We start from the raw sequence: 25,163 nt of genomic DNA, 5'->3' as shown, positions 1-25,163 counted from the left end.
CTACCCTAACCCAAAACCCCGCTAACTACACTTCTTCCTTGCAAAATTTCATGCTAGCTAGCGCTCTGCAACTGCTGCTCGAAGCTCTTCTCTTCAATAAATGAGGCATTACAGATCATGCATCACCAACATCATAATCGTCATCGGGTCCCTATCACAGCACCACCATAATGATGTTGGCGTGAATCACGGAGGGAATTGAGGGATGAATTGTTGTTAAAGTGTATGTTTACTTGATTATATATATGACATTAAAGTGTATAGATTCATTAAGGCAGTATAATATACTTTTCATCTTGGTATCAGAGCAGTGCTCTGTTTTTTATGGATTTGTATTTTGCAATTTTTTGGTACGAGCTTGCTACCACCCTCCCTCAAAGCACAGCCCGTCGGTAACGTCAGCAAGCCACAAGCTTTGCGGTTCGGCGACATCAGCAAGCCGGTTCACCACTGCAACATAATCAGTCGAAATACCCGACTCGTCCCCGCTCCTTCCCCGGCAATCAGCTCAGCTCACCCGATCTCCAGACGTGCTCCTCCTCGAGGGATTGCATCGTCGCCGGTCTCTGATCTCATCGAGCGTCGGCGACCTCTCTCTCCTCCACCACTGCCTTTCGTTTCTGCCGCTGCAAGCTTTCCACCGGCGACATCTCTATCCTCCACCAGAGCCACCGCGTCGAGCCCTCCTCCTCTCCACCAGCGCCGCCGCATCAAGTTGTTGCATTCCCCATTGAAATCGCCGCTGCCGAGCTCCGGATCTAGATCCGACCCGCCCGGTCCAACCCAGCTTCGACCCGACCCGGATTCGACCCGACCCAGACGAACCGGACCCGACCCGGCCCAGAATTGGTAGTCTTGATTGTCAATGTAGGTTTACCGACAGTGCACGTGCACCCAAGACAGGTTTATATCAGTTTTTTGGTGTTTCTGCTATATAATTCCTGATTTTTTCAAATTCCTTTTCAATGGGTTCTGGAGACGAAGTTGATGTTCCGAAATTTGAAGTATTTTGTTAAGAGTTCTGACAATGGGTCCTTTGGAGGAACTAAACTCAATGGGACCAATTTCCGTAAATGGAAGCGACTTATGGCGGCTCATCTTCGAGGCATGCACAAGATGTGACATGTAACCGGAGTAATTACGGCTCGTAGTGCAGATGATATTATTGCCTACACTAAGTGGGACGACGATGATGGCTTTGTGATGTCCAAATACTATGAATGAAGAAATAATTGATCTGGTGGAGACATGTGACACTACACATGCAATATGGCTGAAACTTGAAGGCTTATATACTAATGACTCTGATTTCATACAGGTTCATAAGTTAATGTGCACCGCTTTGGCGATGCAACAAGATGGGCAACCGGTGGCGCAGTATTTCACCAAACTAAAAATTATTTGGGCTGAGATTGATGTGAAACGTCCTTGCATGATCAAACATCATGAGGATATTGTTTGGTACCAACGTGAGAAGGAGCTTGAGCGAGTTCACCATTTCTTGAAAGGTCTTGATGCCAAGCATAATAGTGTGAAAGGGGAATTGCTCTGGTAGACCGAACCCCCTATACTAATTACAGCTTTTACATATATTCGTAAGGATGAATCTCACCAGGAGAGCCTTCATCAGACAGAACTTGAAGTTTCATACCTTACTATTCATGCTAGATCTTCAGCACCACCTCTTCAGCAGACCACTTCAGCTCCACTTCATCAGCGAGGACCACCACCAGGCTTCAGGAATCAGCCCCGCCCTCCTTGCTCTTATTGTCATGATACTAACCATGCTCGTGCGACCTGTTGGAAGCTGTATCCACACCTTCGGCCTAAGCGGCATAATTATCGTTCCAAGGCGAAAGCAGCTATTCAATTCGTCTAGGAATCCGATATCTATGGTGTGGTTGGACAGGATCATCATACAGCAGGCGGAGCAACACCTACCGCATCCATAGCTGGTCGTGGCAAAATTTGTATGGCTTTAAATATTTCTAACTTTGTTGGTTTTGATACATGGTTTATTGATTCGGGTGTGTCTTATCATATGACTTATGACAAATCTTATTTTACCGTATTGTCTCCTCCACCAGTACCATATGTTACTAATGCTAATGGTAAGGCATTCCCCGTATTAGAGAAAGGTTCAGTTCGTATTACTCCCACAATAGAGCTTCACAATGTGCTCTATGTATCTGCTTTATCTCATCATTTGATATTTGTTCCCCAATTGAATGCTGACACGAAGTGCTCTGTGTCATTTTTTTTCTTATGTATGTGTATTTCAGAATCTTCTCACCGGGGAGTTAATTGGTGGGGGTATCTGAGGGGCCGGTTGTTTCATCTCGATCAGACATATGCGGGGGAGAAACTAGGGGCACAGTCTCGAACCGCTTTAATCTCTACTTCTGACAAGCTAAGTGAAGTTTGGTTATGGCATCGTTGCTTAGGGCATCCATCTTTTAGTATTATGAAAAAATCTATGCCTACTTTGTTTATTAGTGTGGATGAGTCACTTTTACATGTGAGACATGTGTTTTGGGTAAGAGTCATCAATCTACTTGTTCCCTTAGTACTTCTAATAAACGTATTCTTCATTTCGAATTAATTCATTCTGATGTTTGGGGACCCTCCAAAGATTCTACTGTGTCAGGGATGCGGTATTATGTGTCATTTATTGATGATTGCACCCGTCTTTCATAGATTGTTCTCCTCAAAACTAAAGATGAGGTTTTTCCCGCTTTTCAAGCCTTTTATACCACTGCCCAAACACAATATAATGCCACAGTTAGAGTTCTTCGTTCTAATAATGAGGGTGAATATGTGAATCATGTCTTTTAGGAGTTCCTTAACACACACGGAATTGTTCATCAAACAGCGTGTCCTTATACACCTGAGCAGTATGGAGTGTCTGAAAGGAAAAATCGTCATTTACTTGACATGGCTCGGTGTATTCTTTTTAGTGCCCATATGCCCATATGCCCAAATACCTTTAGGGTGATGCTGTCATAACTTTCGCCCACCTCATTAATCGTCTTCCTCTCGTGTCCTTCACGGAAAAGTTCCATATGAGGTTTTTTCATCTCATGTCTCCTTACCCTCTTTTCCTAATCTTCATGCCCGTGTTTTCGGTTTTGTTGCTTTTGTCCATCTTCCAAAATACCAGAGATCTAAGTTGGATGCCCGGGTCGTTAAATGTGTGTTTGTTGGGTATGGCGGACATCAGAAAGGGTACTGGTGCTATTATCCGCCTACCAGGAAATACTATGTCACTATGGATGTTACTTTATTTGAGGACATGAGTTATTTTCCCTCTTCCGATACTACTCTTCAAGGGGAGAATTCATATTTTGAAGAGTTGTATCATGGAGAGGGGGTGACAAGTAAGCCAGTAGATATGGTGACATGATTAATTGAGATTACCAATGTGTCCGCTATACAGGCACCACCAGGTGATTCTAGTATAGTCATTCCAGAGATTCAAGTACCAGAAGATGACAACACAACTGCCCTCCATGTCTCCCGTACTACTGTTTATACACATGACCAATGCTCTCCTGGTACGGAAGATCACTCATCTGAGGTTAGTCATTTTATTTGGACTATTACTAGTGAGGCTAATAGTAGACAATATGTCTTGCCAAATAGGTCTACTCGGGGTCAGCCAAAAAAAAATATGAACCTACCATTCAGGCTAAAACTAAGTATCCTATGACAAATTTTATGTCTACCAAAATATTGTCTAAGTCATATGAATCATTTGTGAAACAAATATCTACTGTATCAGTACCTAACAAAGTGCAGGATACATTGAGAGATCCAAAATGGAGGAAAGCAATGGAGGAAGAGATGGAAGCATTACAAAAGAATAATACTTGGGAGCTTGTATCTCCACCACATGGCAAGAAGACTTTGTGATGTCGTTGGGTGTTTACAGTGAAGCATAATCCAGATGGGTCCGTGAGCCGGTATAAAGCACGCCTAGTAGCAAAAGGTTTCACCCAAACATATGGCATAGACTATAATGAGACATTTGCACTTGTTGCAAAGATAAACACTATTCGGGTATTGCTCTCTTATGCTGCTAGCTTAAACTGGCCACTTAGACAGTTTGATGTTAAGAATGCATTCCTTCATGGAGAACTTACAGAAGAAGTATACATAGATCTTCCGCCGGGATATGTGGCCGCTTCTCCAAGTAACTTTGTATGCAGATTGAGAAAGTTTTTGTATGGTCGTAAACAGTCACCTCGTGCTTGGTTTGGAAGATTCTCACAATTCATGAGGTGAATTGGCTACATACAGAGTAATTCAGACCACACATTATTTCTCAGACATCAACAAGGGAATGTAACAACTCTATTATATATGTTGATGATATGGTAGTTACTGAGAATGATACTATTGAGGTTGATAGATTACGAAAAACAGTTAGACACATAGTTTGAGATGAAAAACCTAGGTACACTCAAGTACTTCTTGGGCATTGAGGTAGCCCGGGGAAGTGATGGTATCTATCTATGTCAGAAGAAGTACATCTCTGATCTACTAACAGAGACCGGTATGCTGGATTGCACTCCCATTGATACTCCTATTGAGCAGAACCATCGGTTAGCAGAATATCCAGATCAAGTGCCTACTGAAAAACCTCGTTATCAGAGGCTAGTTGGACACCTGATTTATTTATCACATACCAGACCAGATGTTACGTATGCAGTAAGTGTAGTGAGTCAGTTCATGCATAATCCCAGTGTGGACCACATGGATGATGTTGTAAGGATTTTGAGGTACTTAAAATCAGCTCCAGGGAGAGGAGTAATGTTCTTTAATCACAATAATATCCTTGAGGTTTGTGGTTTCACGGATGCAGACTAGGCTGGAAATATAACATATCGGAGATCTACATCAGGGTACTTTACCTTTGTTGGGGGTAATCTTGTTACATGGAAGAGTAAGAAACAAAAAGTGGTAGCTCGATATAGTGTTGAAGCATAATACAGAGGTATGACTCAGGGAGTGTACAAATTATTATGGCTTAGAAATTTATTACAAGATTTGGGTATTAAGCCTAAGTGTGCTATGCAGCTGTACTGTGACAACAAGGCAACTATTGATATTTCTCAGAATCCTGTGCAACATGATCGTACAAAACATGTGGAAGTTGATCGTCACTTTATAAAGGAGAAGCTAGACGCAAAAATCATTTGTTTTCCTTTTGTTCCTACAGAAAAGCAACTTGCTGATATGCTCACAAAAAGAGTGTCTAAAAATGCTTTTTATGATTCATTTAGCCAGTTTGGCATTGTTGATATGTATGCACCAAATTGAGGAGCAGTGTTGGTGTGAATCACGGAGGGAATTGAGGGATGAATTGTTGTTAAAGTGTATATTTACTTGATAATATATAGGACATTAGAGTGTATAGATTCATTAAGGAAATGTAATATACTTTTCATCTAATGCTTCCATGGATAAAACTCGATCGAAACTCTGGCCGAGTGGCCATCAAAACCAATTCAAAGCCCGTTGCTGCTCGCCTCAAAACGCATGTTGCCGTGCTCCCCAGGTTTCATGCCGCCATCATCTGGAAGGCTCGATCAGGTAAATATACTTCAGTCCACCCTCTGCTCTTGTGTTTTTTTTTATTGTTTCGGTTTCAATTCAGATTCCATGAGTTATTTATACATGTAAAAAGGTTTTCGTGGTAGTGATAGACGGTAATTAGGTTAAAAATCTTGCTAAGACAACAGAAAATGGGAGTCATGGTCTTCATGTCCTTAGCTTCTATAATTTAACGCTTATGCACGTACGTGAAGTAGTGAAGTGTCACTTTGTTGCAAACCGGCTTATGCTTAAACAATTCAGGGCATAGGTAAAATAACGTACTTCTTCTATCGCTGAATTACTATCTCAAACATCTTATAAATGGATGTAGGCCTCATCATTTAGCCCGCGGAGGCCCGCAAGCCCGAAGGGCTTTTACCCGGCTCGGCCCGCGAGAAAGCCCGCCAAAACCCGCTTCCGTGGGTAGAGGGCCGGGCTAAAATTAGAGCTGTGAAACCCGGCCCGGCCCGTCAAAAGCCCGCAAGGCCCGTGAGGCCCGGCCCGTAAAAACCCGCCAAATAATAAAATATTATACATACATATTTTATTAGGTTTAGAATAAAAGTATTGCATTATGAAGCAACTATATTAAGAAAACTTCTTGGGATCGATCGACACCAGTAGATATGATCGGTATATATATTTAGTGACCCTGTAAAAATTTCATCCAATTCGGAACTCATTTTACCATCGAAATTTCCGGTAAACCGAAAACAACACTAATATCTCATTTTACCAAAATGCGAACACCAAAAGTCGTTTGCATATCTGAAATCACCTAATTTTTGTCACCGATTGTGTGTGGTCGCACCAAGGAAACCAATTTGGCAAAGACCCGGTCAATGAGGATTTTAATGTCAAAACGCATTTTTCTTTGTTGACCGTAGGTACGGACGGTCAAACAATATCCAAAAAGAAATTTTTACGGATTCCCTAAATATATATACCGATCACATCTACTGGTGTCGATCGATCATATTTTGAATTTGAGTTGTCGATCGCCGAAGTGTCTACTAATGTATTATAACCTTATATTAGGTTTATAATAAAACTATCACATTATGAAGCGACTATATGAAGGAAACTTGTCGGGATCGATCGACACCAGCCGATGTGATTGGTATATATATTTAGTGACCATGTAAAAATTTCATCAAATTCGGACTTCGTTTGACTGTCGGAATTTTTGGTAAATCGAAAACACCACTATTATGCCCTAAGGGAGGACCTATTACAAATATGCGAATGCTGAAACCCGTTTGCATATATGAAATCACTTAATTTTTGTTACATATCGTGCGCGGTCGAACTGAAGAAATATATTTGGCAAAGCCCCGGTCAATGAGGTTTAAATATGTCAAAACGCCTCTTTTTTAATTGACCGTTGGTACGAACGGTCAAACCATGTCCAAAATGGACGAAATTTTTACAGGTTCCCTAAATATATATACCGATCACATCTACTGGTGTCGATCGATCATATTTTGAATTTGAGTTGTCGATCGCCAAAGTGTCCACCAATGTATTATAACCTTATATTAGGTTTATAATAAAACTATCACATTATGAAGCGACTATATGAAGGAAACTTCTCGGAATCGATCGACACCATCAGATGTGATCAATATATATATTTAATGATCATTTTAAAATTTCATCCAATTCGGACCTCGTTTAACCGTCGGAATTTCCGGTAAACTAAAAACAACACTAATATGCCATAAGGGGGGACCAATTACCAAGATGCGAATGTGGAAATTTGTTTACATATTTGAAATCACCTAATTTTTGATACCTATCGTGCGCGGTCGAACTGAAGAAATCTATTTGGCAAAACCCCGGTCAATGAGGTTTAAATATGTCAAAACGCCTTTTTTTTTAGTTGACCGTTGGTACGAACGGTCAAACCATGTCCAAAACGGACGAAATTTTTACAGGTTCCCTAAATATATATACCGATAACATCTACTGGTGTCTATCGACCATGTTTTGAATTTGAGTTGTCGATCACCGAAGTGTCCACTAATGTATTATAACCTTATACTATCACATTATGAAGCGACTATATGAAGGAAACTTCTCAGAATCGATCGACACCATCCGATGTGATCAATATATATATTTAATGATCATTTTAAAATTTCATCCAATTCAGACCTTGTTTAACCGTCGGAATTTCGGGTAAACCAAAAACAACACTAATATGCGCTAAGGGGTGACCAATTATCAAGATGCGAATGTGGAAATTTGTTTACATAATTGAAATCACCTAATTTTTGTTACCTATCGTGTGCGGTCGAACTAAAGAAATCGATTTGGCAAAGCCCCGGTCAATGAGGTTTCCATATGTCAAAACGCCTCTTTTTTAGTTGACCGTTGGTACGAACGGTCAAACCATGTCCAAAACGGACGAAATTTTTACGGGTTCCCTAAATATATATACCGATCACATCTACTGGTGTCGATCGACCATATTTTGAATTTGAGTTATCGATCGCTGAAGTGTCCACTAATGTTTTATAACATTATATTAGATTTATAATAAAACTATCACATTATGAAGCGACTATATGAATGAAACTTCTCGGAATCGATCGACACCATCCGATGTGATCAATATATATATTTAATGATCATTTTAAAATTTCATCCAATTCGGACCTCGTTTAACCGTCGGAATTTCCGGTAAACCAAAAACAACACTAATATGCCATAAGGGGGGACCAATTACCAAGATGCGAATGTGGAAATTTGTTTACATATTTGAAATCACCTAATTTTTTTTACCTATCGTGCGCGGTCGAACTGAAGAAATCTATTTGGCAAAGCCCCGGTCAATGAGGTTTAAATATGTCAAAAAGTCGTTTTTTTAGTTGACCGTTGGTACGAACGGTCAAACCATGTCCAAAATGGACAAAATTTTTACGGGTTCCCTAAATATATATACTGATCACATCTACTGGTGTCGATCGACCATATTTTGAATTGGAGTTGTCGATCACCGAAGTGTCCACTAATGTATTATACCTTTATAGTAGGTTTATAATAAAACTATCACATTATGAAGCGACTATATGATGGAAACTTCTCGGAATCGATCGACACCATCCGATGTGATCAATATATATATTTAATGATCATTTTAAAAGTTCATCCAATTCAGACCTCGTTTAACCGTCGGAATTTCCGGTAAACCAAAAACAACACTAATATGCCCTAAGGGGGGATCAATTACCAAGATGCGAATGTGGAAATTTTACATATTTGAAATCACCTAATTTTTTTCACTGATCGTGCGTTGTCGCAATGAGAAAACCATTTGGCAAAGCCCCTGTCAATGAGATTTTATTATGTGAAAACGCCTCTTTTTTTGTTGACCGAAAATTCCGACTGTTAAACGAGGTCCGAATTGGATGAAATTTTTACACGGTCCCTAAATATATATATATATCGATCACATCTGTTGGTGTCGATCGACAATATTTCGAAACTAGAATTTATTTGTAACTTTTGTTTTAGAATGTTTTCTAATAATTATTTTATTGTTTCAAACCCTTAAATTAGAGTATTATATTGTTTTTCTAATACAAGCCCGTAAGGCCCGGCCCGTAAAAGCTCGCAAGGCCCGACTCAGCCCGGCCCGTCTTAGGTGGGCGGGCTTGAATTTTCGTATTTTTGAAAATACCCGGCCAGGCCCGGCCCGTTGACGAGCCCTAAATGGATGTGTGCTTCAGTACCCGACTAAAGTTTCTAAAAGAGATATAATGAACTTTTATATATGTTTGCACAATTTCTGCGCAGCCTAGCATCAAATTAACGTAAAGAACGACAAGAGCAAGAGAGAGGAAGGGGGTACTTCTGTAGTTAGGAAAGAACGCAAGTAGTATCGATCGGGTAGAAACCTCATTGAGACACTACCGTACACCCTAGAAATCGGAAGTTGTTTAAGGGTAGGCTGAGATTCTCAGAATGATGTGGTGAGAGCATGAGTGTAGGACATGTGAATGCCTAGTGAGTCTGTGTGAAACCCGCCAAACGTTGTTACTACATGAAGCAAACGATCGAAGTGGTTTAATGTAACGAGTCTAAATATGATATCTGGGTTTAGGCCTCCTTATATCTGGTTAGTGAATCTGGGTAGTCTTTTAAACGAGTCTTAGGGTTTTGTCTGTTACTATATAAGGCAATGAAGTTTCTTTGTAATGGTATCCAAGAATCAATATCAGTTTATTGTTTTATTTCCTTAGTTAGTTTCTTTAGGTTTCTTTCATTTTCTTACCTGATTATGGCTTGCTATGGATACGATTCCCAAAATCGTTACATCTGGTATCAGAGCCCATCGATTGGGCCGATGGGGACGGGGCAAGGGCCGCCGGGAATGCCTGTGGCGGCAGGGCAGTTTCCAATTTCTATTGGTTCTTCTCCGACGGGAACTGCAGTGCTTGATGGGAGTTCTGCTCGGCCTAGTGGTTACACTGCCTACTCTCCCTATTCATATTATAGTCCTCACACTCCACCACCACATTACACCCAATACTATCCACCGCCATCGCATTCAATCCCCCAAATTCACACTCATATGGGTAATATGGTTAATTTTAGGGTAAATTCCTCCTATGGTACTTGATGTTTGGCTACTTGGACAATTTGGTACCTGATGTATGAAAGCGGACAATTTGGTACCTAAAGTTCTCAAATTTAGGCCATTTTGGTACCTCTATCAATTTTGACCATTTTTTCAGGGTTATTTCCGTCATTCTAGTCCTAAACTCATTAAATTCACATTTTTCTTCATTTCTTCCTATAATTGTCTCTCTTTGGAGATAATTAAATTGATATATCTACTCCACTTAGCATCTACTTCGCATATATCGAAAATAAATATTTTTCTTAATATACTTATTGTATCCTAATTATTTTCTGCAAAGGAAATAAATTGTCTTTATGCAATTGTAATTTTTATCAAATTTTTTTAATTACTTATAATTAAAATTAATTTAGATTGATAGCTACATTATGAAAACTTATATACGTAAATCATCACAGATACTAAGTGGATGAGTTATCAAATTTTTAGTGATAACTTAGAGGCAATTTGGAGGTATTATAAAAAAATGAAGTAAAATTGAGATAAGATGACGGAAATAACCCTGAAAATATGGTCAAAATTGACATAAGTACCAAAATGACCTAAATTTGAGAACTTTAGGTACTAAATTGTCCTCTTTCATACATTAGGTACCAAATTGTCCAAGTAGCCAAACATCAGGTACCATAGGAGGAATTTACCCTTAATTTTAACCACTGGATTTATCCACTAGCACAAACCCCTAATCACATCTATTCCCCCAATTCTCCGCCGCTGCAACAGCCGGGAAGTTTCCATCCTCCAAATCAACACCCACAAACGCCAACACCAACACCCACGCCGAGTGTTGACTTTTATCCACATAGTACTCAATCTCCAGTTACCACAGTGCCCTTCATCCCTACCAAAACCACAACTACACCAACCATCTCCTAACCTCATTTCATTCCCACAAACCCATCTATCCATCCACCTCAAACTCAGGAGCAAGCTGATCCTCGGCTTCATTCAACTTCACCCAAGGAGCACACTGATGCTAAGATGTGTGAGCTGCGCGAATCTCTGAAGAGATCGATAGATACCATCGTCTCTGAATTCAGGGAGGGGATGCGACTATTGAGGGCTTCGTGGCAACTTCCAGAAATCAAAGTTGATAGTCGACAAAAGTTGGACTCTCTGCCGCAGTCGTCCACCGTTGAGCTTATCACGGTCACGGCTACCACTGAGGCTTCTTCCGTTAGTGAACTGGTAAGACCTACTGTTGCTACGGGTTTGAATTTCTCTGGAACTGAAGTTATATGCGAATGCACTTCGGAGGCAGTTGCTAATTCAACAATATATGCTGATGTGATTTTGGGGTTGAATAGTGTTGTTGATATGGCTGACAAATTGAATGTTGGAATGAATGTTAGCATGGGAAATAGAAGTACTGGAGGGCCTGCTCTTGACAATTTGAGTGGAAGGCTCAAGGATGGTAGAGAGATTAATGAGCCTAGGAGTGTCACCTCTGGTGCAAACACCACTGTTTCTATACCTGGTGATTTGGTTATTAGTTCAAAAGGGAGGATCAATTCCGTTTTTGCAAGTACTAATCACAAAGATGGTAGAACTGAAGAACACAACGCAGTGTCTTATTACTCAGGTGCAGAGATTCATGGTGGTCATTCTCGGAGTTATAGTGATGATTCTCGAAGAGTTAATAGAGAAATTGTGATAAGCTCAGATGATGAAGATATTACTGATGGCAAAGGGACTGGAAAAAAGTTATCTGATTTTATGGCATCTATAACTCTTTCGAAAGCAACAACAGGTGGAACTGCATCTGATAATAACATTTTGAATTTGCCATTTGAGCCTACCGTACCATCCTCACCTGCACTTCTTAATTTTGGAGTCATTATCAGGAAAGTTAAGAGCAAAATGTTAGACGAGGGATCTAGCTATAACTTGACTGCTGCTTTGGGTACTTGTTCTATGGTGAATGACTCTAATACATTGTTTTCAAGACTTGAGCATTACATTGACGGTTCAAAGAAGGTTAGACACTTTGTACTACAGCTATGCTTCTCTGCGTTTGATAAGAAGGTTTGTGATAAAGGTGGTGGCAACCCTCTCTTCACACATGAACATTCTATCTTGTTTAAAGAGCTTGTAGATACAGGGCGTTTGGTACTTTTTCCCATCTTCACATATGAAAAGTTTGTAAGGTTTCTTGTGTGTACCCTTACGCACCTTACACATCACTCAAACTCAACTATCAGAATGTCCTTCAGCTACTCTCATCTTATGAAAGTGTGTATGTTATGGGAAATACATTCAAGTGTTTCGAGTTGCTGCAAAATGAGTATATGATCATAGTGAATGTCATGACTTTTGTTAAAGTGCATTCGGCGGGAAGGTTGCAAGATGGTAAAGATTTATTGAAGGTTCATGAAGATAGAGAAGAACCAAGTGACTTCAAGATAGATGCCACTCAAATCATTGAAGGGCTCAACAAAGCTGTGGTGACAATGAAGAAGGGTGAGATCACTCTTTTGTTTATAATTTCTGAATATGCAATTGGTGTGTTAGAGGACCAGATGGAGTTGGTAGTGGTACCTTCTAATTCAACTTCTTGTAAGATTGAGCTGGCAGTTGTACTCTTACCAAACACAAGAAAATTGAGGCTGCTGGAGAAAAACAGAGGTGAGAATTCACCTAGTATGAATATAATGGCTGGTAGTAATAATGGGAGAACTTTTGAATTTTACCAATCTGCCTACATTAGCATTCAAGTGCATGTTGAGGTTCAAATTGGTATGGACCAATTTACTAAATTGGTTGAACAAGGTTTGATGAGCACCTTTTGGGATAATAAGCTGAACTGCAAGTGGCTGCTTGAGCTCCAATTTTTCAGAAGGGTACCTTTCATATATAGGTATGACTGTTCCCATATCTTTATATGCAATGGAAGTGTCTCTGCACCCTTATTTTGCTCTTGCATGAGTACTTTTGATCTATTATTGCAGCAGCCATATAATTTTCACAAGAATTCTGGACATGAGACATGTGTAATTGGTTTGGAAATATGTCATGGATACAATGTTATTTTACATGATGATGCAATGATGATTTTGGAATCTGGTATTGCTGGTGGAGACAAGGAACCTCTTTTGGTCAAGAAAATTGCATTGGCAGATTGTCCAATATTTTCATGCTTCGTCTTAATTTTGGAGTTTGGTGCCATGTCCTCTATCATCTGTAATTTTCACTATGACCTTTGGAATGGAGATCCGCAACTTCAATTGCTCTTGTCTTATGTTATCATGCTTGAAGTGGGAGAACAATTTACAACTTGGGAGTTGTTACATACAAGGGGTGGATACAGTGAAAGAGAATGTCTTGAAGTTCTTACAAAAACCAATGAAATGTGTGTTGCACATGCAATCATTCCACAAGAGAATGCAAACTTTGCATATGAAGCAACTGAACAGCCTTTGTTTCCTGATGTCATTTCCCAAGGCCTCGGTATCTCTACTTCGGCAGATGATTATCCTCGCTTCTTTTCCCATGCTCTCGGTGACGATAGTAATGCCGCTCTTCATGGTAGTGACACCACTATCCTTGGATTGTTGAACATGGGTGCTACTGCATTTGCTTTTGCTCAGATGATGTTAAGGTTTGCAGGGACAAGAATGATCATGAGCCAACTGATTTCGGGAGACATCACATGTGAGAGCTTGGAAAGCGTCTTGACCCAAAATGTGAAACTTGAGGACAAGTTTCTGTTAAGGGGGAAGTAATGTAACGAGTCTAAATATGATATCTGGGTTTGGGCCTCCTTATATCGGGTTAGTGGATCCGGGTAGTCTTTTAATCGGGTCTTAGGGTTTTGTCTGTTACTATATAAGGCAATGAAGTTTCTTTGTAATGGTATCTAAGAATTAATATCAGTTTATTGTTTTATTTCCTTAGTTAGTTTCTTTAGGTTTCTTTCATTTTCTTACCTGATTATGGCTTGCTATGGGAATCGTTACATTTAATTGATCGGTTAAGGTTGCGTAGAATGACTGTTAAAGGAAGGAACACAGTCGACGATTAATCTTAGTAAAGATCAACAATGTCGAATATTTAGTAAAAATCATATTTGAGAACTTAATTGGTATACCATCATTAGTTCAAGAATGGCAATGTGCCAGGGAATTGTATGCAGCACAAACTTGACAATAAGGATTGTGCAAGAGCAACATATAGCGGTATTGTTAGTACGGTAGCCCCGTAGTACCATCAGAGGTTTAATCACTTGGACTGCATATTTTAGGCATCAAGTGAAACATAACAAAATGATCCATGCGTACCGAGGTGAACGCTATTTCGGTGAGCAAAAGACGGTGAAATCGGCCGGTAACCCGATACGTACCTAACCTAAAGATAAGAACTAGAACACATCACGATGAATTCATCAAGCAAGAGTGTATGAGGTACTCATATCCTAGACCTACCATTTGCATAATTGGAGTATCGTCCAAGGAAGTGTACCAAACATTGATTTGTATATTTGTGTTTGGTGGTGGGGAAGGAGAAAGAAAGACTAAATCTGACTGACCGGGTGGTCCTTATAACATGATGAGCTTGAAACGGACCCATAGGTTCTCTAAAGAAAACCCAAATAGGAGACCAAAGAATTTTCTAAGAGCTACATTGTCTCCAAGCTCGGGGACTAACCCTAGTGTTTGATCAAATTGTAATAAGCTTCCACACTTTGCTTAAACAACACAAAGGAAGCTACATATGCTCATTCCATCATTGCTTAGTTTGGTTAAAGCCCAGACAACCCAATATGCTTGCTATTATGTGTCTTCTACTCTCCTCCCCGATCACAACACCTTTCTGTTTTAAATAAGGTAGGAGTATATTTGGGGAGCTGGGATTGAAGATGGACATGAGCTAGTGGACAAAGATTAAAGGAGAATCATCCATTGAATGAGGAATATAAACAAACAAGGAGTACTTTCTTGTATATTTCCCCCTAAGATTTCCCATCTTGTGCCAAAGATATTAGAGATCATCAACAAATTCTGATCCACTAACCTCTTGATTAAATCTATTAGCCGCTCCACTAATGGTCCTACCCTCCTTAATAAGATGGATCACTCATTTCTTCGCCGTTTCCGTTTGATCATAACACATTTCACTTGCTGACTCTTTTGAGTTCTTTTTTTCAGTGTGACATATCGAAGATATGAGTTTGTTGAAGGTTCACTTGAGTAAGTCGTGGGGTTAAAAGAATAACAAGTAAACAATTGTGTGGAACTATATCCGTGTAACACCTAAGATCAGATCTATTCTGCCCATTAACTTTGAAGGGCATTATGAGCAATAAGGTACCATAAGTGGGGTTGGCCTTGGCTTTTGATGAGCTAGGATATGGAGTTTTCTTTTGACTGATAGTGTTAAAATCTTCCCCAACATCGTTCATGATATGACACACTGGTTTGAGATTCAAGTATCCCTCACTATGAGACGGAGTGTTACCAAAACCCCACCAAAGTATTCAATTTTAAGATTGAGTTGGCAACAAGCACTTCATGATTTACACCACCAAAACAATCCAACGGAGAGTCCAGAACACTCCACGTGTCTAACACACCTCAAAAGAACTCCCTAATTCCCTCACTTTCTCCCAACCCTCACTAACTAAAACCTTCTTATAAATAAATACACAACCTCCCCCATGCCACCACACCATAAACCAACCATGGAAAACAGCCGGAAAAGGAGCTCATCCGGCGACACATTTTCCTTCCCGAGCACACCGGTCAACGAACAAGACCCGGAAGACTTCGAATTCGGATGCTTCACACCCGACTCGGCCTCGAGTGACCCCTGCAAGGACTCCCCAGCTGATCATTTGTTCTTCAACGGCAAACTCCTACCTCACGCCTTCCCTCTTCAACCGAGCAACAATGGCATGCTACTTGTTGTTGATCACTCTCGTCAGACAAGCCGAACGAGCAGCATTAGCAGCAAGGACTCGCTTTCGCTCATGTCATCAAGAAGCAACAGCACTAACAGTAGAAGCAGCACTAGCAGTTGCAGCAGCAGCGCGAGGACGAGTTCAAGTGACAATTCTGAAAGAAAGTTCATGTATCATCATCACTACAGCAGAACGACGCCGTTTAGATCGTCGGACAGGTACAAAACCGGAGGTGGTGCACAACTTTACGGGTCTTCTCAGAGATGGCAATTCATAACACCTGTGCCGACTTTGAGCCGGGACACTTCAGTTAAGAAGAAGGTGGAGATTGCTGCAGCTGGGAAAGGAAAACCCAACAAAGTGAAGAACAAGAGGAAGGTGAAGACGGTTGTTAAACGGCGCCGGAGGCTGTGCCGGAGGTTTTTCCGGTGGCTGGTTTCTGCCTGTATAAAGTGTCACGCAATGGAGCCATCTAAGAAAAGTGATGTTGATCATGTAAAAGATGGGAATCATGTGAAGCTACAATGACTTTTTGTGTATCAAATCAAATTCATGTAATTTGTTTTTTTAAGTAATTAGCATTTTGGAGTTTGGTTTTGTGGGTTCTGAAAGTAGAACTGGGGTAGCGCGCCTTGAGCTTTGGCTTTTCTCTTTAAACTTTGAAGAAAGCAAAAGTTATTCTGGGGACGTTAACAAGGAAAACGTTCTTGCCTTCTTGGCTTGATTTTCTCACAAGGAGTTTGATCACCTTGATGATTTTTTCAAAACCAAGCAAGTAGCAGAAAGCCCAGGACAATTGGTTAAGCTTAATATTAATGAGAGAAACAGAGGGGAGAGTCTTACTGTCTTAGTGAGACTGAGGACCACAACTTGGATATTAATGGTTCCTACAAACTCACCTAGAAATGAGGGCTGTGAGTTTGAGTGAAACACAGTCATCTATGCCTTGTTTTGGTGGTTGCAAATTTGGACTTCCCAGCTAGTTTAAGAATTATGTAAACTATTAAGTGGCACATGCAGTGCTTGGGTTTTGATGATGAAGGCAGAGTGTTTCTCACTGTAACTATAAGTTATGTTTGTTACTTTGTTTGTGTTTCAATGTTTTTGGTTACTAGGAATCCATTTTCGATATAATGGATTTCGTATTAAATGAAAGATTGATCAGCGTTGATGAACAGCCTTAAATTTTTGGTGCTCATCTCTATGATGATTAGTGACACAGAGAAACAAAAAAACAAAAAACAATGGAGGAAATTTCTTCTTAGATGAACTAAAAGCAGAACTGAGATCAATAACTAGGGAAAGAGAAACACAAAGATATGAAAGAGCTAAGAGCATGGAACTAAGCAAAGGATACTACTTCAGTCCCATTGTCCTTCCTAACAATACCATCCTTCCTGGTTTCACTCTAAGAAGGTCTCCATGACATCAGAATACATACCACCTTCAGGGTTCCGATTGTAACTGTTCTGGTGCTGGTGGTGGTGATCAACTGAAGTTGAAGATGATGAAGTCATTCTTGCAGGCAAAGTAAAGCTCCTCTTGTACTTGTTTTCCATGTTCATCTTCCTTGCATTACTATCTGGATGGCAATCTAAGCTCAAGAACTCGTGATTGGGATTGTTGGAAGCATCCGAGTTTGGATCTTCCTCTGCTGCTTTGTTTCCTAAGTTTTCCGGGTTAAACAAAAGCTTTGCATCATCACTGCGTCCAGTTAGGGCGCTAAAGAAAGACAGCCCATTTGGCCATTTGATGTCATTTTCATGCTGTTCTCCTCCTCCCATCATGTGGTGATCTCCCATTTGGGTTTCGGCCGAATGAGGAAGCAAAAACATATGGGTGCTTTCATCTTTGTTGGATTGGTGAGGATACCCTAGTCTGGCTGCAGCAGAGTTTTGAAAATTGGGTGAAGGCAGCTGCATAGATGTTCCAGGTGGAAGTGGCCTTTGAGCCCAATTGAACAAAGGAGAAGGAGGTCGAATTGGAATTGGGGATTGCTTCAAAGGAAGTACTGGAACGGGCGAATTTGAATTATTTCTATTTGAAGCAAAAAGCTGAGAGAGGTAGAAACCAGATTGGTAGCCTAGAGATTCAAAGGTGTGCCTCATTCTTAGCACACAATGTAGATCTTCTGGTATCTGTTACATAGTAATATTGGTCATGTCCTTATTCTTATTGGTGAATATAGTGCATTACCTTTTAGCTATGAACAAACTTAGAAGCAAATCTTTAAGGCGAAAAGAGTATTTTCTTACAATTTTGCAGGAACCCAGTTGCAGAAGTCCATGGCCAGCTTGAATTACAGCAATTGTCTGGTGAAGAAGTAAATGAGCTGTTTGAAAAACAATAAACATCCAGGAGACAAATTTGCAAAAAAATAATAATAATAATGGAAGCGGAGCAATAATAGTAACATAGCTATTTTCTATTTCTGACCTGAATTCCTGACTCAAATTGATCAGTCCATTCCGGAGGAAGCTGCAATAAATAGCATAAAAATATGAAGGGTACTGTCAGTATCTAATAAATAACATCTAAGCACAGACCTGAGCTAACTCCTCTTTGTATACTTAGACCAATAATTGAAGTATGAAACTAAGAAGAAATTAAGAACATGTGGGTTTTGGTTACATACAGCATCAAATGAACTTTGCCAGTAGTTGGAGATGTTTGGTTCACACTCTGTTGGTTCTTTGAAGACCCATTTGTGGCACTTATCAGATGCAACCTTCCCCATCAACCTGCTTAAATTCATCATTTAAATTTCTCACAACACTAATACTTTCAAGCTCTACAAGGTATTCACATTCTAAAAATCACATACATACCCACCCTTCTCCATAATTATAGAGTTGAATGGACATTTTGCTGAAGGCTTTTCTGACAGGATCTTCTCCATCCATGTCTGGAAGACAATCTGCAACTCTCCCTCGGCAAAACCCATCTTCCCACATCAACATCCTTCACCAGATTCAAAACTAACAAAGTCAGATCATACGTAATAGTGTCATTTTCCAAGATCATAAGAAAAAGTTATATCACTTCAGACAACAATCAGATGTTCCTGATATCCAGTTTTGTGTGTCATTTTCCGAGTTAAATAACACTAAACTTAAACTCATTTTCATGAAGCTCATACTCAGCTCCTCTGTTTCATCCCATCTTCCCACATCAAAAACGTTACTTTTTCATACCTAAAGCAAAAAAAAAAATCACAAATTTACCAACTACCACTTCTCAGTATCACTGACAAACTCAAACACTGCAAAAAGACTCATTTTCAAGTTAAACCAACTCATACTCAGCTCCTCTGTTTCCAGCCAAGTTTTTCTCAAAAGCTCAAAAAACAAAGCAAACCAAAACACTTACAAGCTCCCATTATCATCCCCAACCTTGCAGCCATTACCACCCCTGACTCTCCTGCACCAAGAATCAAACCAATCAAACACAGACACAAACCCAAAAACAAGAACACCATAAAATCAGGAACAAACAAAATTAAAGTCTCCAGAGATCAAGACAAAGATCAACAAGAACAGAGAGACAGGGAAGGAGAAAAAGAAACATACGGGCGGGGACGGATGGTCCAGAAGACAGAGTAAGTCCAGTCTGAGTTAAGACAGACGGTTCTGAGGGCCTCGTGAAGGGCCATCATCCCAATTGCTTCTTTGCTCCTATCTGTTGCTGATCCTCCTGAGCCCACCATCTCCCCCTCTTTCTATAACACTTTTTTTGCTCTTTTGCCAATTTAGAAAACCCACCGTTTCCTTTTTATTTTTTCCCCTCACCTTCTAATCTGGAACACACCACTCAGATACTATTAAGCTTCTCTACTACAGTAGTACTACTCCTTCCTCAGTCTTCTGAGCTCAAAGTTTCAATCTTTATTTTTATCTGCACATTGCCTAACCACCACAAAGCTCACCCTCTACTTTCTTCATCACCCCCTCTCACCCACTCTCTCTCTCTCTCTCTCTCTCTCTCTCTGATTTTTGTTTTATTTTATAACTTGTTCTTCCCTGTTTTGTTTGTCCCAAGTAGGAGTCTGAATTGGTATTCTTGAGGTAAAAAGCAGAGGGGGGAAGGGGGAGAGTAGAAAGTGGGGGGCTCTGAGGGGGGGGGGCTTTTTGGTGGTGTTGTTTGCCATTATGTTTATTTAGAGCATTCAGGAAACACAGTGGGGTCAGCTTTAATCCTGATCCTCTCTGTCTCTCTTGCAAATCTGTACAGTAAAATGAGCTGACAGTTACTGTGGTGGGGGAAAAGTAAAAAAAAAGCAAAAGTTCTATGAATTATTGTCACCATTACTTGCCTAGTTACCATTGTACCCTTTTCCTAGGTATGACCAAATTGTTTTTGTGATTTGCCCCTTTTTCCTATAACTCATTGATATTGCATTTGCTCACATTGCAGTGGTTTGGGGCTTGTTCAATTTGAGGAAACAGAAATACTATAATAATGGTTGATCAAGTCATCAAACAATGGGTTAAATTCGCTGCATGTAATTCACCTTAGGCTCTTAGCCTTTAGTTTCAATAATGTATCAAACTTTTACACAAGGCTATGAGCTAGACTTGAGCTTCATATCCACCTTTTTTACATGATGCTACTATTATGAGTATTAGCCAGCTACATTGAGCATCATATCAGACTTTCTAGTGTTTATGACAAATTATAAGCCTATCATTGCACCATTAATTTTGTTCATTAAAATTAACTAAACCACTAAAAAAAAGCGGCAAGAAAAAGATTGAAACATGAGCCAGGAAATAATTTCAAAAGGAGAATTTTCGGGTGGTAAAGACATGATGAATGATTTTGCTATAATGCATTTTCACTTTCAGCCGCTGATTATGCAGCAAGATCGGTGAACTAAATAGTGAATAGTATTTTTTGGATTGGAAAAGTCTTACATTTATCAACATGATATGATTGGGATCCTATTTGTGCTTTGAAGCTTGACTGTAGTAGTAGTTGGATTGCAATTTTCATTTCCACATTGTCACATCGTACGTGCTAAAGAATTTTTGGACTATCTCAGAAAAAATAATTTTTGGATTAGCTATCAATCACTCTTGTAGATCATTTAAGGCGGGTTATATTTATTTTTTGGGTTACAATTTAAGGCGGGTTATATTTTTTTTTGGTTTCAATTTAAGGCGGGTTATATTTGATTGCATGCTAAATATCAATTTAATTGACCATCGATGTAAAAAAAAAAGATGTTCGACTGTTCTTGACTATGAGAGTCAGGGACTAGTTGTGTTATATTATCAATTGTTTGATGTAATAGCGAAAAAGTGTTATATTATCAATTATTTGATGTAATGGTGAAAAACCAAATTAGAAATAAATTGTGAAGTGCAAGAACAAATGTTCATAACGTTTGAAATTTAATTTTATTGCTTTGTTGTGAATTTCAAACGTGACGTAAACGTTGTAAATTATTAAAACACTCGAAGTTAAATTAATTAATATTTATTATTATAAAACGAGCATCCAAGTATTATTAAAATACGAATTTTTGAAAATATCATTTTCATATCTCAAACTGAAAAGCAAACAAATATAGATATTACGGTTAAAATTTAAATAAAAATATTATTTTTTCACATATTTTAACCACACATTTTTTTCAGGTAGATAATTTCTCACTTTTTGCACACTCATAAAGTATCTGCAGTTTGTAATTATATATAAATCAAACGTCTTAAATTATGAAGAATACGTTGTCCCCGATATATCCGTTTTGATTCCATGCGACTCCGTTCATCCTTTATTATTTGAACTCATACCGATTAACCATGATCTCCTCACCGACAATATTACTTAATCCAACTAGCTAGTAATCAGATTGTGATTCAACAAGTTCACTAATTTGTTGATACAAAATTGCGGTATTTCGATAACATATTGTCATATTCCATTGTTCATCACATCCACGGGAACTTGAAAATCGAATCAATGATAATACGTCAACAATGTCAATTAAGCCACCACAACGAAATCTATTTTCTGCCAACGTTCCCTTAAACAAATTTCGATTATCAACGACGAAAGATAGCTAAAACAAGTTGGGATGGCACAGAATCTTTACCGGTCAAAGTTGATAAGGGGGAACACTGATGGTTTAGATTTGGATTAATATTTTAAGACAATTTTATACTCCTGTTATGTCAGTTTGCAAGGACAAACATTAGAGTAATCACAATTATATTATAAGATCAAAGTATAGGGAAAGATTTATATCAATGGAGCACTCCCCTCTTGTTAATTGCCTACCTAGCTTCATAACCAAGTTAATTAGATTTTCATATTTGCCCTTCGGTTCATAGCTGATAGACTCCGATGATCTGCCTTGATTTTGACCATGCATGAAGTAACTTTCGGTTCTTTTCACTTGAAATCATGGAGAAGTAGAGAGAAACTCAGTATTGCCATGTTTTAATAGCTAAAGGTCAAACTTTAAAAAGATGCTTTTTTTTTTGTTCAATCTATTAAAATACTAGCTCCGACTTGAATCAAACTCACATCATTTTATTACAACTAAGACGAGACTATGCTGCTAGATCAAAAGGTACTAAGAACCCATACAATTTCGTGTATGAAATCTAGGTGTTATTATAACTACTTATTATTGGTTATAGTGGAAATAATCATTAGTTAAAATAATAATGGTGTCAACCTATAGGGCCTCTGGCATTATAATTTTACTCTTTCTTATGTGTAGGGAACAATTCTTTTCCGTTTAGTTTGTTTAGAAGATCAAAACAAGCTCAGCTCTAAATTTAAATTATTTTACTAGTGTGCGAGTCAAGCTATTTTGCTATGATAATGAGAATAAATATAATATCTGAGCTATTTTTTATTTTTAATATTAAATTAAAGAGGGTAGAGTAGTCATATGACTCATATCTGGAAATGGTGCTCCTTTAGAAAAAAAAATGATAATACTATTTTGTATGAAGAATGGTGCTCGTGTGATTAGAATTTGTAGAGGGTGCTCGTGTGTTGGGGTTACAAATGTAAGACAGAATAAAATAGCAATAAACAAAAGTTCAGGGAAAATAATAAGGGAAATTAAGTTGTCACGTGAGCACGTGAGGGTAGCAGTGAGTCGGTGCATCGTTTCTCATAAAGAAAAGTGCAACGCACGAATTGCGGGGTGCGCACACGAAGCTTGATTAAACAAATCATCCTTTTCTCCTTTCTCCAAATAATAGAAAAATAAATTAGAATATCCGTACTACTCCAACTGTTTGCAAGTCAAAATGACCGGAATATCCATTTTCGCAATATCACCAAAAATAAATTACAAGACGTAAGTCTTTGTTTCAGTGTCATTGCCCCAAGGTTCACGTCTCTTTTATACTCCCTGTCGGGTTTGATTGATTACTTGCATGCTTGTGTTCGTGGAGTTCTAGGGTGTCTTTCATGTCTTGGCCTAGGGTTCTTATTCATTGATTCTTTTTTCTTCCATATAGATTTGGTGTAAGTCTTGCTCTTAATTTGAGGAGTTTGCACCTATTAGTATCGATTCATTTAGATAAAACCAATGTTCTAAAAATCCTCGCCTAGGCACCGCCTAAATTTTGGGCCGATTAATCCGATTAATCCGATTAATCCCCGATTAATCCGATTAATCCCTGATTAATTCCCGATTAATCTTCTGGGCGCTGATTTTTAACTGTCCGCCCGATTAACGCTTAGCGTTTTTTAGAACCTTGGATAAAACTCGATCTTAGGAGGTCCTTTGCACAAGAAAACTTTCAATGTTGGATAAGAGTTTTCGTGTAAGATATTTCTTTAATTTTTCTAAATCCTGTTCGAGTCGAAAATCTAATTTTGGTCAATATATATTAAAGGATGAACGAGTGATCGAGGGTCATCCCAAAGGCATGTCACGTCGGACGATTACAAACCAATATTAGCAAGAGTAAGTATCAACTAATTGATTCAATTGATACTTGCCATCTCTGTACACATGAGAAGATCGGAAATGCATGCATTTAAACTTTTGGATTTTTTTTCATACAATTTGATATTTTTGTTGCATTATCCTCAATATTCAATAGCAAGATAACCTCGATCTCTCTTCCCTCAAGCAAATGTTGTGTGCTAACCCTCACACCACGAAACGGTGGAATAATGAGGCCATGAGGGAATGCCAAAACTCTATCGTGTACAAAGTCATGATGAATAGCCTCCATATCTCTATCAGTCAATCAAGTCATATCTTACCAAACATACTGAAAGGCCACCCACCCCTTGAATAATTAACGAATAACAAGCTAATACGCACATTAGGCAAAATCTGGCACGTACAAGTGGTTATTATTGTAAGAAACTTACTTCGATTCACACATCATTAAGCTAAAGCTTCAGTTAATTAACTTGTAAAGAACATGCATGCCCGGATCGATCTTGACTTAACTTTGCTTTTAAGATCTCAGCTGAGAAGAGTAAAGAAAAACCAGAAAGCTAGGTTTTGCTTCGAGGAGAAGAAAGAAGGACGCAGAATCACTTAGCTAATTAAGTAGCCAACTCAGTTGATCTATTACTTCAATAACGTTTTTCATATTCTATTTCCCCATTCCAGTATTACATAAGCAACCTATGCTTACAAGTTACAAGCCACCCTTGATATTATTTTCCCGTAGTATGAGTTAGCTTTGCACTTGTCATCTCCAACCTTGCCGCGAGTGATTAATGCCCACCTCTGATTCTTCTGCAAATAAACAAACAAACCAAACGAAGACCCACGGGAAATAAAAAACAGCTGGAATCAGAGAATCCTAAGCGCCAAGGACAGACCAAGATTGAGTAGAGAAACCAAGAAAGATTGGCAACATATGCGTGCTATTATATACGAACGGTACGTACGTCCAGATTCCAGAACATACAGTACGTACGTTTTGGTCCAGTCTGATCTGATGGACTGGTTGAGACGACAGATCGATGCCTTAAAACCTGAGGGGCCTCCCTCACTCGTCCTCCGCAAGAACCACCGTGTCCAGCGAC

The 25,163-nt window shown here is 39.1% G+C and overlaps 4 protein-coding genes across 5 annotated transcripts; 3 read left to right on the top strand and 1 right to left on the bottom strand.

The window, feature by feature from the left end:
• Positions 1-170: 170 nt before the first annotated feature.
• On the top strand, positions 171-853 carry LOC126787062 (lysine-rich arabinogalactan protein 19-like). The gene is made up of 2 exons (XM_050512997.1): positions 171-175; positions 358-853. Exons 1-2 carry the CDS (start codon positions 171-173, stop codon positions 851-853), a joined length of 501 nt encoding a protein of 166 aa, XP_050368954.1.
• A 10,073-nt stretch (positions 854-10,926) lies between these two features.
• Positions 10,927-14,089, top strand: LOC126788949 (uncharacterized). Its single transcript, XM_050514982.1, has 2 exons — positions 10,927-11,434; positions 11,599-14,089. Exon 2 carries the CDS (start codon positions 12,490-12,492, stop codon positions 13,966-13,968), a length of 1,479 nt encoding a protein of 492 aa, XP_050370939.1. The 5' UTR covers positions 10,927-11,434; positions 11,599-12,489; the 3' UTR covers positions 13,969-14,089.
• A 1,834-nt stretch (positions 14,090-15,923) lies between these two features.
• LOC126787061 (uncharacterized) lies at positions 15,924-16,742 on the top strand. The gene has a single exon (XM_050512996.1). The coding sequence runs from the start codon at positions 15,924-15,926 to the stop codon at positions 16,668-16,670; it is 747 nt and encodes a 248-aa protein (XP_050368953.1). The 3' UTR covers positions 16,671-16,742.
• A 631-nt stretch (positions 16,743-17,373) lies between these two features.
• LOC126788950 (protein RICE SALT SENSITIVE 3) lies at positions 17,374-20,239 on the bottom strand. Of its 2 annotated transcripts, none has more exons than XM_050514984.1 (7): positions 19,712-19,809; positions 19,512-19,562; positions 18,971-19,103; positions 18,778-18,883; positions 18,579-18,620; positions 18,398-18,454; positions 17,374-18,280 (listed from the first exon to the last, which is right to left on the bottom strand). In XM_050514984.1, the coding sequence occupies exons 3-7, from the start codon at positions 19,084-19,086 to the stop codon at positions 17,546-17,548; spliced, it is 1,056 nt and encodes a 351-aa protein (XP_050370941.1). In that variant the 5' UTR covers positions 19,087-19,103; positions 19,512-19,562; positions 19,712-19,809; the 3' UTR covers positions 17,374-17,545. The 2 variants fall into 2 exon arrangements, with proteins under 2 accessions (XP_050370941.1, XP_050370940.1); XM_050514983.1 differs by having other exon boundaries at positions 17,378-18,280; positions 18,975-19,103; positions 19,712-20,239.
• Positions 20,240-25,163: the final 4,924 nt, after the last annotated feature.

Source organism: Argentina anserina, chromosome 3, assembly GCF_933775445.1.
Source record: "Argentina anserina chromosome 3, drPotAnse1.1, whole genome shotgun sequence".
Taxonomy (NCBI): Eukaryota; Viridiplantae; Streptophyta; class Magnoliopsida; order Rosales; family Rosaceae; genus Argentina; species Argentina anserina.
This window is presented reverse-complemented; position numbering and strand designations above follow the sequence as displayed.

What these genes read in the sequence shown, in the direction of transcription:
- LOC126788949 (XM_050514982.1), top strand. Translation starts at nt 12,490, where the DNA reads ATGGGAAATACATTCAAGTGTTTCGAGTTGCTGCAAAATGAGTATATG.
- LOC126787061 (XM_050512996.1), top strand. Translation starts at nt 15,924, where the DNA reads ATGGAAAACAGCCGGAAAAGGAGCTCATCCGGCGACACATTTTCCTTC.
- LOC126788950 (XM_050514983.1), bottom strand. Translation starts at nt 19,848, where the DNA reads ATGGTGGGCTCAGGAGGATCAGCAACAGATAGGAGCAAAGAAGCAATT. An exon ending in CTCTATAATTATGGAGAAGG is followed by an intron (nt 18,884 to 18,974) that starts GTGGGTATGTAT and finishes GAATTTAAGCAG; the next exon opens with GTTGATGGGGAAGGTTGCAT. An exon ending in AACTGGGTTCCTGCAAAATT is followed by an intron (nt 18,281 to 18,397) that starts GTAAGAAAATAC and finishes ACTATGTAACAG; the next exon opens with ATACCAGAAGATCTACATTG.